The 16247-nt window shown below is 27.9% G+C and overlaps 1 protein-coding gene across 1 annotated transcript in view; it reads left to right on the forward strand.

Annotated features, from left to right (window-relative positions):
* LOC111632486 (pumilio homolog 2-like) overlaps nt 1-11373 on the forward strand; it is an 81644-nt gene extending 70271 nt beyond the window's left edge. The window contains exons 18-20 of the mRNA XM_023376904.1: nt 2199-2446; nt 2535-2618; nt 8290-11373. Of these exons, the coding sequence (XP_023232672.1) occupies nt 2199-2446; nt 2535-2618; nt 8290-8518 (561 nt within the window). The 3' untranslated portion in view covers nt 8519-11373. The remainder of the gene's footprint in view (nt 1-2198; nt 2447-2534; nt 2619-8289) is intronic.
* The last annotated feature ends 4874 nt before the right edge of the window (nt 11374-16247 follow it).

Genomic DNA, 16247 nt, shown 5'->3' on the forward strand with positions numbered 1-16247 from the left:
ACACTAGTCTACATGATTTTCAGAACAGATGCATCAGTGTTTATATATATATATATATATATATATATATATAATGTATTTTTTGTGATGAAATGGAAAGTGTGATTAGAAATTCTCTATATTGTCACATTATTTAGTTATTTGACTTTAAAGGCAGTCAGATGTTCTATCCCAGCTCATGTAAAAATGGCAAACTTTGACTTGTTCATCTTGTGGTACACAACATGTTTTTTATTTAATTTTTCAGTCTAAATAAATTTTTTACTTAAAGATTTTGTCAAAAAAATTTGTAAATTTAAAATTTCAATTTCAAAAGTCAACATTTTTACAATCGACATAAGCAAGCAGAAGTGTTAGGTTTACACTTAAATCAGTTGAATTTATTGCATAAGGATACCAGAGTCTCATTTTTCAGACATTGAAATAAGGATTTAATGAAATATTTCAATATGGTAGATCAGTTGTTCCTGTTGTGATATAAATGGTTTGATGTCTGAGTTGAGTATTCCTTATAAAGCTGATGATTGATGGTTATTTATAGATTTGCAAAAATGAGCTTAAAAGTAGTGCTACTGCATAATTCAAACAACAATCCTTCTATACTAGTAGTGCATGCTGTTGGTTTGAAAGAAACATATGAAAATATGTCATTAATTTTAAAAGCAGTCAATTATAGTGCTCACTTATGGAGTATCTGTGGCAACCTAAAAGTTATTGGTCTTCCTCTCGGACTGCAAGGTGGCTTTATAAAATACTGCTGCTTTTTATGTTTGTGGGACAGTCATGCAACAAGCGAACATTATATGGTTAAAGATTGGCGAAAAAGAGAGACTTTCACTCCTGAGCAAAACAATATTAACTATGTTCGATTAGTCAACCCTCGGCAAGTAATTTGCCCCCTTTACATATAAAATCGGGATTGATAAAATATTTTGTTAAAGCATTGAATAAAGAAGGACCAGGATTTAAGCATGTAAGCCAAGTGTTTCCTAGGTTAAGTGAAGCTAAATTAAAGGAAGGAATATTTGTTGGACCTCAGTTAGAAAATTACTTAATGATGAAAATTTTGACATGAAGTTGAATAACATAGAGCTAAAGACATAGAAATCATTTAAGGATGTAGGCCATTGTTTTCTTGGAAATAACAAAGCACAAAAGAGTGATATTTTAGAAAATATCTTTTGCTGAACTATAAAAATTTAGGCTGCCAGATGTCCTTAAAAATTCATTTCTTGCATTCTCATATGGACTTTTTCCCATCAAATTTGGGTGCAGTGAGTGATGAGCAGGGTGAACAGTTTAACCAGGTCATATTGCAAATTGAGCAGCATTACCAAGGGAAATGGGATGAATCAATCATGAGTGACTACTGCTGGTTTCTTGCAAAGAGAAGATCCTACTCTACACTGAAGGAAGAAGTGATTATTTGAATCCAGTTATAAAAAAAATTTCAGGTATTTTTTATGCCTGTTTTAGTTATGTTATACAACAGTTTTTTTATGTAATCAGCAAAATAAAACATGAGTATTGAAATTTAATATACCAATAAACTTGGTCACTGTGGGAAATTGCATTTTTCATCAATTTTTTAATGGTATATAATAAAAATGTGGTGGGTGATGGAGAAAAACTGGCTTCATTTTCAGATTCAGCGAACAAAAAAGAATAAAATTCACTTATTGCTGTTTCTGTTTCGAAATTTTTTTTTAATTTGTAGAGTAGTGTAATTACTTGTGATTTTTTTTTTTTTTTGTTAGTTAGCTGTCCATCTATTAAATGGAACTTTAAAAACACACAACAATAGGAAAAGTACTAGGAAAACAAAATAGTTTATAGTTCTTCTGGTACATCTATCTATAAATTGATGCAATTGCTCTGTTATATAATGGCAAATATGATGAGGTTTGCATACTGTAATTTGATATAACTAAAATAAATACAAAAAATGTGACTGAAAGTAAAATGTTAAAAGTTGAACAAGGAATTGCATGTTTTAAAGGGATTCTATTATTAGAGTTCTAAATACATATATATTTAAGCTTTCTGAAAATTTGAAATTAAAGTTTAAAATTTCATAGCACTTAAAGCTACTATAAAATATCACAAATTTTACAATTACAATTTATTATTAAATGTTGCTTAAAATTATTATTGTACTGTGTAAAATATCCATAGTCATATTGGGTTTTATAATTTAGGTTTTTCCGCTTTCAACACACCCATATGGCTGTCGGGTTATACAGAGGATTTTAGAACATTGTGTCAGTGAACAGACTTCTCCAGTTTTAAGTGAAATCCATCAACATACTGAAGAATTAGTTCAAGATCAATATGGTAATTATGTTGTCCAACATGTTTTGGAAAGAGGTTGTCAAGAGGATAAAAGTAAAATAGTGGCTGTTGTTCGGGGCAAGGTTTTACAGTTGTCTCAACACAAATTTGCCAGGTATCAATCTTTAAAATGATAAATATAACATTAAATTAACCAATAATTTGATATTAAAATAAAATTTTTTTATTTAATGTTTATGCAGCAATGTTGTGGAAAAATGTGTTACTTATGCCTCTAGAAATGAAAGAAATATGCTGATAGAAGAAGTGTCTACTTTAAATGATGGGTGAGATTAACATAATTTTTTGTTGGTATATATAATTGGTTATATTTGTTAAGTCTATGAACAGGATTTTTCTGTATGTTAGCAACTTTTGATAATGCAATGAATAAAATATTAAAAATATATAAATTTATGTATGTACCCAGTTTCTCTTTCTAATATTTACATTGGAAGGAGAAATTAGGCAAAAGTTTTATTTATTCAGAATTAATTCACATAAAAAATAATTTTAATTAATTAATAATAATTCATTTTGAGGGAAAACTACAGTTACTTTTTAATTCGAGTTCTTATTTGATTCACCTTTAGAAACACAGTGAATCAAATAAAATATAAAGGACACATAATCATCATCTTTATTTATTAATGGCCTTATCTATGTAGATTTTTATTATGTATGAAACATTGATGTGTTTGTTGCCAGCTGATTTAATTTTCTATGGTGTGACTTTAGTTAAAATTTTATGTCAATCGTATACTGGAATTTTTGGTGAATGGTACCATGTTATTTTTCAGATTTTATTACTATCTAGAAGTGTGAGAAACTTATATTTTTCTCAGATTATATTTTATTGCTTGGTTTCTTAGTTTTCCAGCAAAATATTTAATTATAGTGGTGTTTTATTATTCATATTCTTGGGTAGGTGATAACCAAGAAACCAGCAAAAGAACTCTCTGAAAAAGCAAATGTTTTCTTCCAGGCAAACATTTGCTTTTCAAAGTGAGTTTTTTTTCTGGTTTTTTGATTATTGAGTAGAACCAACATTAACATTAATCTGTAATTTTTTGTTGTTTTTTAATGACTCAGTTTTGCATCATTGCATATAATTTCATAAAGATATAAAGATTGAATCAAAATAATAATAAAAATTTGAATCATAAAAAGTGACTTATTTTATGGAAAAAATTGGTGTATCTGGTGGAATTTTGCATTATAATATGTGGCACTGAATGTATCAAGCTTTACTTATCACTTCAAATTTTTTCAAAACTTACAAATATATCATAATGTTTATTTTTTTCTGTTTATAATTCAGATATTGTACATATATATTTAATAATTTTCTTAACTAATTTGCATTAAAATTATATTGATTTATGATTGACATTGCTTTATTTAATCAATTATGTACATTAATTGTCAGATTATTTTAAGGCAATTTTTTAAATACAGTATGTTAAAGAACTCATCAAAATAACTTAATATGGATAAAAATGTCTTTCTCTTAAAGAGCCAGGGGTTTTTTTATTTATATTGATAATTTTTTTATTTAATGTTTATGCAGCAATGTTGTGGAAAAATGTGTTACTTATGCCTCTAGAAATGAAAGAAATATGCTGATAGAAGAAGTGTCTACTTTAAATGATGGGTGAGATTAACATAATTTTTTGTTGGTATATATAATTGGTTATATTTGTTAAGTCTATGAACAGGATTTTTCTGTATGTTAGCAACTTTTGATAATGCAATGAATAAAATATTAAAAATATATAAATTTATGTATGTACCCAGTTTCTCTTTCTAATATTTACATTGGAAGGAGAAATTAGGCAAAAGTTTTATTTATTCAGAATTAATTCACATAAAAAATAATTTTAATTAATTAATAATAATTCATTTTGAGGGAAAACTACAGTTACTTTTTAATTCGAGTTCTTATTTGATTCACCTTTAGAAACACAGTGAATCAAATAAAATATAAAGGACACATAATCATCATCTTTANGGATTGTGGGATCTCTCTAATGACTGGATCTAGTTTCAAGAACCTTCTATAGTCGATCGTGATTGAACCTCATTTCAGTCGAGAGAGGTCGCACCAAGGCATAGTCACCAACCTTGGTCACAATCTAGATCGAAATGTTTGGTGCGGAGTATAAGGAATTTAGTTCATTTGTGTTTTAATTTCAAATTTTGTTAATTTTTCTAAGAATAAATTAAATTAAAAATGCTAAAAATAATTTTTTTAAACTTGTGTAAGATGATTTTGTTTTTGAATTATCATTTTTGTAATGTTTAAGGTTATACTAATAAATGTAAAAATATGTATTTATTTATGGGAAAAAACATTCAAAATATGTGCTTTCGTATGTACTATTAGAACAATGAAAATTTTCTGTATTACACGTTGTGGTCTGTCACAACATACATTTTAATGTTTCCAAACACACAGCTTTGCCTATTGTCTCTAAGAATGGTTTTGTATCTAGAGAAACATTTCTCTATATCACATGTCACCATTGCATACTTGAACATAGTGATATCTACTGTATTATAATCAATTTTCAAACCGCTTATATGAAAACCTTCTTCTTTCAAAATCTTTGAAATATGATGTTTGGTAGCTTGAGTTTTTGTTTAGCACTGTTATCTGTTTCCCGTGAATTTTCTTTTCCAACTCACCTTCTCCCCTCCAAAGTTAGTCATGAAATTCTTCCAAGAATTGCATGTAGTCAGCTAAAGGGTCATCTGGGGGTTTTTCAAATGCCTTTATAGTCCTAGCCAGACAACTGAAGTTCAATGATATATGCACAAGCTGTTTGGCTAGACCTGCAGTTTTGTATATACCATTTAATGAGTCCAATAGTCATGGCATCATCTGGATCTAAGATGTCCATAATATCCTTGATCTTGTCAAAGTGCTCTACATAGAACTGAGCTGTTTCTGTTCATGTCCACCATCTTGTTAATATTTGCTTTGGAGTAAGAGATTGGGTTGCATCTGCATAAAAATGAGAACTTGTTGGGACACCTTTGTGAATACTTTTTTCATATTTGTGAACATGGAATCTGCTTTCTTGCAATGTGACGACAATTTCCATGCCAGTTCATGTAGTGCATGAGAAAAGTAAGTAACATGCAGCATTTTGGGATAGATAAATTGTAACCCTATGCCATTGTTACTACATATGTGATGGCTGCATCAGTCATAAGGACTATTTTCATATATTGATTTGACCAGAGAATTTTATATATTTGAATTAAAAAGTCTTGCTATTGTCAAATGGATTGTAGCTTGAGCATTTTGGTGTGCAACAAATAAATTTCTCCAAGAAAATCTTTTTCAACAGTTCCAATTATCATGTTGCCAATGAAATGATTAATTGAAAGATACCCAGTTTTTTCCCTGTTTCTAGTACTATTTTAATATATCAATATTACAGTCAGGCATGAAATTTTTCCTGAACATGGATTTGTGAGACAAGGATGTGTTGCAATATTTTATATAAATTTTTGGAATACTGGATCCTTGAGTTTGTAGAAAATACATCCACTGCTATGAAATCTGATGTCAGGTTTTTGAAAAACAGACTACTTTTGGCTTGTTTGAAAATTACTATTTCACTAGAAGACTGTGTTTACAGAATCGATCTACAGTGCAAGGATGCTTCCACATGTTTCTTAGTATTTGGGTGTTGGATTACCTGTCATCACTGATCCATTGTTACAACTATATTGCAAATATGACACAAAAGAACTTTTCTATCAGTGCTGAAGACATTTTGATCAAACTCTTTTAACGTATCTTTGTGGTTCAAATTTTTTGAATTTGCTATTTTAGGCATTGTGTTTTCTTTCTATGGTTTTCACTAGTTAGAATTAACATGCAATATGCATAGAAATATGTGGAAGTGTGACAGAAAGACAGCTATTTTGAATCATTTACTTGGGCTATAAATATGTACTATGTAAGACTGGATTAATTAAGTGCAATGCATGTAAAAAGTTGTTGGATATTTCTGGTATTTTTACATACATTCTACTTGGACTATGCTCAATATTTCACTAAGAGAGGGAAGGAAAGATTATTTTTTTTATAAATTTTAACTGCGTTTTTTATGTTAATATTGAATGATTGCCAGATTATATCAGATGCCTTCTGTGGATTAATTTAATAATTATAACCTAATACCTACCCTGTTCCTAGCAGAGATAGGTATTAGGTAGGAATAAATATATAGGAATATGTAGAAGTAGGAGTGTATAGGAACAATCTAACTATTTTATTATTTTATAAATTATCTATCTAACTAAAATATTCTCAAAATAACATTAAACTTTAAATTAACTGTGGGTCAGCATAGATTTGTTTTTGAAAAACCAGAGTTATAATAATGAACAAAAATATAATTGAACTTTCTACAGATGGCACCTAACAGTTACCTCTAGGTCAAATTACTTAACATTTAATTATTAATAGTAGTAAAGTAATATTAATATAGCCTGATGTAATCTGGCAGTCATTTGGTGTTCATCTTAAAGATCAGGTAAAGTCAGTGGTTCCCAAACTTTTTTGATTCTCTGCATTTATTACAGTATTTGAAGAAATATATAAATATTGACAAAAATGACTAATTTATATAGAAAACATATGTTTCTATGTGGTTACAAACATCCTAGCTCTAGTAATGCTGTACACTTCAGATATTGCATTTGGGTTTTTGTATGAGCTGATGTGCTTCAATTAACATTCAATTCAAAAAACAATTAATATTACTATGGTGGGTCACCACCATAGTAATATTAATTGTTAATTAGTTTGATTACATTTTTATATTAGAAGTTTATCTTTGGTATATGGCCACAAATAAAGCACTTGTACCATTGTGTACCATATTTGGAACACAGGCACTTTTTTTGATGATACAAATTGTATATAAATATAAGGTGAAGTAGCCTGGATGCATTCATATTAATAAAAAAAAATTATTGTTAAGAAGATTCATTAAAAACAAATTAAATAAGAAATCATAAAATTATATAATTTTCAACAAAAGTTAAGTACTGCTTTTAAAACTAGTTGTTTTCATATCAAGTTAAGTTTAATATCAAATAATAATTTTTGAAAATTTTTTTTTAAGAGTAATGCAAATAACAAAAAAGTAAGCATAAAAATTAGTGAACAAGTTTCGTTCATTTCTCTTGTAATGAAGTATATTCATTGTTATATTCAGATGATGTAAACCCCTCTTTTTCAATCATTTATCAAGTCACTGGGTTATTTTTTATTTTTGTACTATAAAATAATGTGATATCTATTTATGGTATCTAGGTATCTAATTTCTATTAAAGGTGTTATCCAAAGAAACATAAATGATGATATAGTTTTTCCACTAACTTTTGGCCAAAAGATGGAGATCTAATCACCTAACTTTATTATGAACATTAGCCCAAAATAATCCAAAACTCTACTGTATTTACTATTTATACTTATAATAAGTAATGAAAGCATATCTATTATCAAAATATTATGATAGTGAAATTTAGAATGTAATAATAAATTGTCATATACTATACCATGTATGGACACAAAATCTGTTATAATTGAACTTGTCATAAATATCATCATTCTACTCTAAAACCAATTTTAAAGGCACAACCTCTAACAAATAGCCTATGCTACTCGGGGAAAACTAAAGAAGCTTTTTGTGTGGCAAGCATGTTAAGTTAATTAGAGTTGTAATAAGCAATATTTAAATCCATTAATTGTTTAACATTAAGAATTTTAATGTAATGATTTAATATTCTTGTATACTCTGTTCTATTCTTTTTGAAAAATAGTTTATTACATTGAAAAATATATTAATATAATTTTAACTAAATCTATGAAGATTATTAAATTTTAAGAAAATTTTCTTGGTATTTTAATTCATAATTATTTTGTATTTTTAGTCCTCACAGTGCCTTGTACACAATGATGAAAGACCAATATGCTAACTATGTTGTTCAAAAAATGATTGAAGTAGCCGAACCGCCACAGAGAAAATTGCTGCTAAATAAGATCCGTCCACATATCCCTGCCCTACGCAAATACACTTATGGAAAGCATATCCTGGCTAAACTGGAAAAGAATATAATGAAGAACAGTGATCATGGACCAACTCCAAACGGAGTTATTTAGAGTAATCATAAACTGTTCAGACCAGTATTTACATTCAAAAATATCAATATAATATTAATAACATTTAAACAAAGTGTAGGAAGTGAAGAATTTTTAATTGTCTCAATGGTATGTGATTTAGACATCTGTTAATATTTGGAGTGGTGAATGTTGTAGTTTGTGTATTAGAAAGAATTGACTAAAGATCGAGTATATAGGAACAAATTATCTATTGTTCGTCCGTTTACTTAATGTTCGGCCGTAATCTGTAAATTAAACTTCCAACTAAAATAATCTCAAAATAATATCAAAATTTAAATTAATTGTGGGTCAGCATAGATTTGTTTTTGGAAGAAACTTTGAAAAGCCAGAGTTATATTAATGAACAAAAATTAATAATTCTTTCTATCACAATGAGGAGTTCCTACCTCTGCTAGGAACAGGGTTTAAAAAAATGGGGGAAAACAAATTGTATAAAATCATCTTCATAAAAATTGTAGTAATTTGTTTTTGAATCAATTTGTATACTCTATTAATTTATCAACATCATTTTTTAATTATTATTATTACAAACATTTTGTATTTGAGAGTCTCATCAAGTTCCTAATTACTCTGTCATTCAAGCTTACAGCATGGGTAGTCTAATTAAACAGTAGTATTTCTGCTTCACAAAGTCCCAATATTTATATGTAATTTTGGTGCTAACGAACATTTGGATATATATATGGCTACTTTTGATATGCGAACAATAATTACAAGATAATTAGATATAATGTGTTGTAGTTGATCATATAAAACAAAACACCACCTAATTCAGGCAATATTATCTTAATTTACTCTCGAAAATTTTTTGTTGCCAGTATAAATAATCAACCATGTATTATAGAATTTGTATATCTATATAAAATAATTCTCATATCACCATTAATAAAGAATTTTAAAAAATAAACACAAGAATCAGTTTCCAGAATGCTTCTAGAAACATGATTTGTGCCAATAATTGCACCAAGAGGCTCAAATAGTAAGATATTGAGGAACAGGTGTGATTTCACAACAGGAAAAAAATTGCTCATGGTTCCCAGACTAGTGGTATCTGCTACTGTGATCCAGATTAATGATGCCTTGATCTTGACATTATCAGCCCTCATGTTCCAAAACTGTACAGAATAACCAGCTTAACATTTACTTGCTGTATGAATGACTGAAGTGATGGAGTATTTGCAATACAACTTGTACATGACAAATGTTTTTATAAATATATTTCACAGAACTGACTTTGTAAAGTCATACAAAAGAAAAATAAAAAAGACAACATCAATTTTAAAAAAAAATGCATTTTTAGTTGATGTAATAATTTTATTATAAAATAATAAAAGGCGATGGTGGGTCAGTCTGTTGTCGCCATTGATGTTTTCTAACTGCAAAGAAACGGCAGAATTTAAGCCCCACTTTAGGAATAATTGTGTGTTTATTGTATTGATTTATAAGGTTAAAGAGGAACCATTAATTTATGTTCATACCGCTTGTAAAAACATGCATTTTTATTCTATGAAATTCGTTGTCTTAAATTGTTTCTAAATTTTCATATAAAAAGAAAACAATTTTAACATGCTTCTAACTGCATATATCTAAGAGAAAATAAGGAAAGTTTGTAATTAACAGTGGGTCTAGTGTTATCGAAGTGTGTGCTTGTTTGTCTCTTTGTGTCATTTAAATATGTTGCAAATACATTGGATAAAAAAAAAGTATAGCATTTAGAAATTTGTACAAAAATTTGTTTCTTAAATTAAATTGGTGTTGTGAGACATTCTATGGTGATAGTTTAAATAATTGAATCTGCTGTCCTTATATACCATTTTTCTCTCATAAAAAATAGATTAGTGCTTTACAAATTTTATTTGGATATAGGCTTCTTTTATCAATGCCTATATATTACAGACTTATATATTTCTAATTATAAAATATACCGAAGCTCGTTTTATTTCAAATGCGAAGCTCCTCCCTAGTCCAATTTCCGAGATGACGACCTAAAAAATAAAAGAAAATAGTACAGATGTGAACGTGTTGTGCTGTATTAATGCTGTACCCTTAGGTGTTTTTTGCTCTGGATTTCAGTTCTATATAAAAAAAATTATATATATATATATATAATCATTTGTTAAGGCTATTTAGTTTCTATTGGTTTTTAGTCATTCTGATTTACAGATTAGTCATTTGTATTGAAGCATACCATGTTTAAAATTTTTTTTTTTATAAATATTATATATACATATATATATAACTATATAAATAATTGTCAGTTTTATTTATCCAGAAAAGCAGCATAATTCTTTTTTTTCCCATACTAAACTAATTTCCCTCCTCACTGTTGCTCTCTCTCTATCTCTCTCTCTGCTAAAATTTTGATGATATTTACTAGTGATAGGATTTGTTACACGCTGAATTTCTAAATTCACTTTTTTGCTCTTTTTGTATCATATATAATAATGGTGTCCACCTGTATCAGGTTTTTATTGTAAATGGTAAAAATGTGATCAGAAAATAGATTAGATTTACAATGGAAAAACAATAAAAAAAAATTATTTAACATTTCACTGTCTGAGTTTTTTGAAATTTTTAAGTGCTTCCTTTTTCTTTATCTGTTGTAACAAAGCTGTGTACAGATTGTAAATTTGTAAATTGCTGAATCCATGCTGCTGTTTCTGTCATGTACAGATCACTTGTGTTCAGCATGTAGCATTCAATGAGAACTTGTACATTTTTCAACACTTTTAACGCCATATTGTAAATGTTGTCATCTCTCTCTGCACAGTGTCGGTTACTGTTACCATTTATTGTAGAAAGGTGTCAGAAATTTGAACATTATGTAAAAAATACCAATAGCTTTATAAGATGTCTTTTCAGAAATTGTATCCACATTTATTATTATTATTATTATTATATTATTATTATTATAATTATTATTATTATTATTATCATCATTGACAAGAAACTTGAAATTGTAAAGCCAATGGACTCTTATTAATCTTTAAGTACTTTGAATTTACACAGTGAAATATTTTCTACAGTTTAATTTTTTTGGCCTTATGAAATGAGTTTCTTGTTATTGCTTATCAACTGTTTTGTAATTGAAAACTAAAACTTTGAAGTCAAAGATTAAAAAGTGCATTAATTAAAATTTCGATATACCTTAGGACTTTTAAAAAAAATCACGTTTAGGAAAGGGGAAAAACAAAAATAAAACCTAATGAATAATTAAAAAACTTCAGCATTATTTGCTGATTTTCCTTATATAACAGTTGATAAGTTTCTTATGGCTTGTAATATTTGTAGCATAGACTGCCATGTAGTAATTTTTGAGGTAATGTGTACATGTTGTACCATACTAGATGTGTCTTGATAGTGTAAAATAAACAGTTTTTCAGTATTTCAATAAATTTGTATGATGTTGTATATTGAGTTAAAATTTTTGTAAACTTCACAATTAACATCCAATTTACTTTTATCTCAGTCATTTTTACTAATATGTAATGTCATCTGTAGATTACTTAAATATACATTTTGAATGAAAAAGAAAAGGGTAACAAAGTCTTTTCTCATGTGTAACGATTAATGTTTTTACTATTTAAAAAAGCAATAAGCAATATGCAAAGAAATATTTGAATCATAATCACTTCAATAAAATTGGTTTTAAATTGAAAAAGGTGGCTTTGCCTCACTGATCAGTTTAAAGAGATCATATATTTTATATTACCTTGGAATTGTGGCTATTAATTTCTTTATAAAGTTAATAGCTGTTATCTAACGAATTATTATATAAATCAATAAATGAAAAATTATAATCTTCGAAACACAGTACAGGTATATGATTTTATTTGGTATTTGATCAAGTCCTGTGATGTGTTTTTTTATTTAAATGTATAGTTTTGCAGAATTACGTTATTTTGCTGATGTAGTATACTTTCTTGTTTTAACGTGTTCTCAATAACTTGAAATAGATTTATACTATATATTTTATTTTATAAACGGAACCAAATTAATTATTGATGTGAAAATTTACATATAACATATATAAAAAATAACATTTTAGCTCTAAAATTTGTTGCTGCAATAATAATAATAATAATTCATTAGTTTTGTGTTATATGAATTTAAATATGGTAAACATCTTGAACGAATTCAACTTATGGCTTCTATGAAAACAATTGTTAACCCCCTCAGGTAAATTAAAATATTACCTACAATACATTAAAAATATTAGTGTAATTACAAAATTACTTTTATTCAATTCTATATTTACAGAAAAACAAGAAATAAATCTAGGGGACAAGGGTGATTAGTTGTCCTAGATCAATGTTTCTCAAAGTGGTTCCTGGGGGTGCATGGAAAACATCAGGGATCTGCAAAAGGTTTAATAAAAAGTGAATTGATTGTATCCCATTTTCATTATTATGAAAATTAAATAAAAAATAAATTGGTAGTCATTTTTATGTTTTAAGTAAAATATAAGTGTAGATAAGTACTCTACATAAAATACAAATAATGAGAGGCATTTCATGTTGGAATACCAGGTAAAGCTTGCTCAGTTTGAAAATGGGCTATGCGCTTTATTTATTTCGTACATTATGGCATTTTAGAATTTCATACATTTATTTACTTTTTCTTTCCAAAACAGTGATAATTATTGGTTGTTTTTTATAATTATAAAAACGATTTAATGACTATATGAAAATTCAATAGATAAAATTTTAAAAACTTACTAATTTTATATTTTTGTAATGTAATTTATAACCCAATTTGAAATAAATTATACATTTTTTTCACGCAATTATACTCATTTTTCAAATCGGGCAAGCTTTAGCTAGTAATTTCAATGAATATTACTTTAAATATCAAAATTATTTATTTATTTTTTTTATGCCCCTATTCAAGACATCAAAGTTAAATTTATAATTTTGCTATTACTGTATGTAGCTATATAGAGTTACAGTATTTCACTTGGGGCTTCATGGTCAGGTTTTTGCTATGAGGAGGAGTCCGTGGTTATAACTTTGGAAACCTTGACCTAGATCATATTGATGCATTGGCAAAGAAAAAGAAGTAATGAAATAGCACGAGTCCCTCCACCTTTAAGCAAAAAGCATTTAACACATTCATAACATTTAGCATTTTTTGACAGTCATTTAACGAAAAACATTCTTTATTAGTACTTTTGGAAGCTAATAAAAAACCGTTAATAATTTCCATTGAGAGTTTATTACGAATGCTCATTTTAATAAGTTAATTTTAGAAAATTTTCTCAGTAAACATTGGACAGCAGTAATACGAATAAGTTTAAATTTCAAAGTCTCCGTCATATCAGCAAGTTTTGAAAGTTTACCGGTATTTCATTGTTTTATATACCACTGGTAATTAGAGAGTCAAGGTAAATACCTTGACTCTCTAATTACCAGTGGTATATAAAACAATGAACTATGTACTGTACAGTACAATTAACTTCATTGGACATCAATAGATTATAGTAATTCATAGTGTTTTGGTCCAAAATTCTAGACAGTTTACTCAGTAAACGATGAACAGAATTCGTTTTCTTTTTTGAAAATGTCAAATTAGATATAAGCACGGAAGAAGGCGCAGATTTAGAAAAGTATAATTTAAAAATAAACTAGGAGAATTCATCCCTGACTGAAGCGAAGTGACAGCTTGTGAACTCACCTTAGATCAGTGATTCTCAGCCTTTTTTGTTGATGTACCCCAAGTAATATTAATATAGCCTGATGTAATCTGGCAATCATTTGGCTGTATTTAAAAATTTATACAAATATAAACATCTGTAAGCCCAATAGTTTTATTAAAGCTAAATGAATGTTGGATTAGATCAAGCTACATTACTATTACTATTAATAATTAAATGCTCAGTACTTAGTATTTAATTATTAATAGTAGCAATAATATAGCCTGATTTAANATCATATAAATTGTCAAAAATATTTACTGCAAACGAGAGTGGCAAAGTAGGATTTTGTAAGGATTGACTACTTGCATTTATTCTGGAAAGAATTTTATCCCAAATAACTGTTAACAAAATGAATTTTAAAGTATTCATTTTGTTTGCTATTTTTCGTGATTCTTCTTTAACAGAACATTTCTGAGATTCGTCTAAAGATATTTCAAGAAGAGCAGTTTTTATTTGGTCAAACCCAAAGCGAATTGCCTTAACTGCATCAGCTCTACAAGACCATCTCCTAGTACATAACTTTTTTACTGTAAAATGTTTATTATTTGCGGCAAAACTTTTTTCTAAAATGTTCCACCTATACGTAGAAGCCGAAAAAAAGGTATAAATTATTTCCAGTAAATTAAAATATTTTATTGCCTGCAAGCATGATTCACTAGCACTATTTATNTTTTGTTTATTTGTTTATTATATACAGTTGGCCAACAGAAAAGTAAACTATCTTATTTACAAATCTTTTCAAAATAGACAGTTTGACCGGGCCCCTCAAAAATCCGGGCCCTAGACATTTGTCTCATTTGTCTATTCGATGATCCGGCCCTGTATTCAAGACATCAAAGTTAAATTTATAATTTTGCTATTACTGTATGTAGCTATATAGAGTTACAGTATTTCACTTGGGGCTTCATGGTCAGGTTTTTGCTATGAGGAGGAGTCCGTGGTTATAACTTTGGAAACCTTGACCTAGATCATATTGATGCATTGGCAAAGAAAAAGAAGTAATGAAATAGCACGAGTCCCTCCACCATTAAGCAAACAAAACTATACAAAAAGCATTTAAAACAAATTCATAACATTTAGCATTTTTTGACAGTCATTTAACGAAAAACATTCTTTATTAGTACTTTTGGAAGCTAATAAAAAACCGTTAATAATTTCCATTGAGAGTTTATTACGAATGCTCCTTTTAATAAGTTAATTTTAGAAAACTTTCTCACAAAACATTGGACAGCAGTAATACCAATAAGTCTAAATTTCAAAGTCTCCGTCATATCAGCAAGTTTTGAAAGTTTGTACCGGTATTTCATTGTTTTATATACCACTGGTAATTAGAGGGTCAAGGTAAATACCTTGACTCCCTATGTACTGTACAGTACAATTAACTTCATTGGGCATCAATAGATTATAGTAATTCATAGTGTTTTGGTCCAAAATTCTAGACAGTTTACTCAGTAAACGATGGACAGAATTCATTTTCTTTTTCGAAAATGTCAAATTAGATATAAGCACGGAAGAAGGCGCAGATTTAGAAAAGTATAATTTAAAAATAAACTAGGAGAATTCATCTCTGACTGAAGCGAAGTGACAGCTTGTGAACTCACCTTAGATCAGTGGTTCTCAGCCTTTTTTGTTGATGTACCCCATTAGCCCATTAGTTGTTTCTCAAGTACCCTTTATATTTTTGTATGTAAATTTATAATTACTGCATTAGATGTATACAGTCCTTATAACTGAGCACCATAAAAAAAACTAACTATAACTAAAAGCGAATTACTTAATTTACATAAATAATAATAAATTTAATCAGGTACATACATTTATTTATTATTATTTGATAAGTATATTATATAAAATCACAGAAGTCATTTCAATACATGCATAAATTATATTTCCTAAAAATAAATAATTATAATTAAAGAAAACTTTAATTATTCTACAATAATTTCTAACAAAATTTAATGGGATATTTGTTGCGATAAATCTTCAGCAATTTTTTCAAAATTTGATTCCCAC

This window comes from Centruroides sculpturatus, unplaced genomic scaffold, assembly GCF_000671375.1.
Source record: "Centruroides sculpturatus isolate CEXI.00-Female unplaced genomic scaffold, Cexi_2.0 scaffold635, whole genome shotgun sequence".
Taxonomy (NCBI): domain Eukaryota; kingdom Metazoa; phylum Arthropoda; class Arachnida; order Scorpiones; family Buthidae; genus Centruroides; species Centruroides sculpturatus.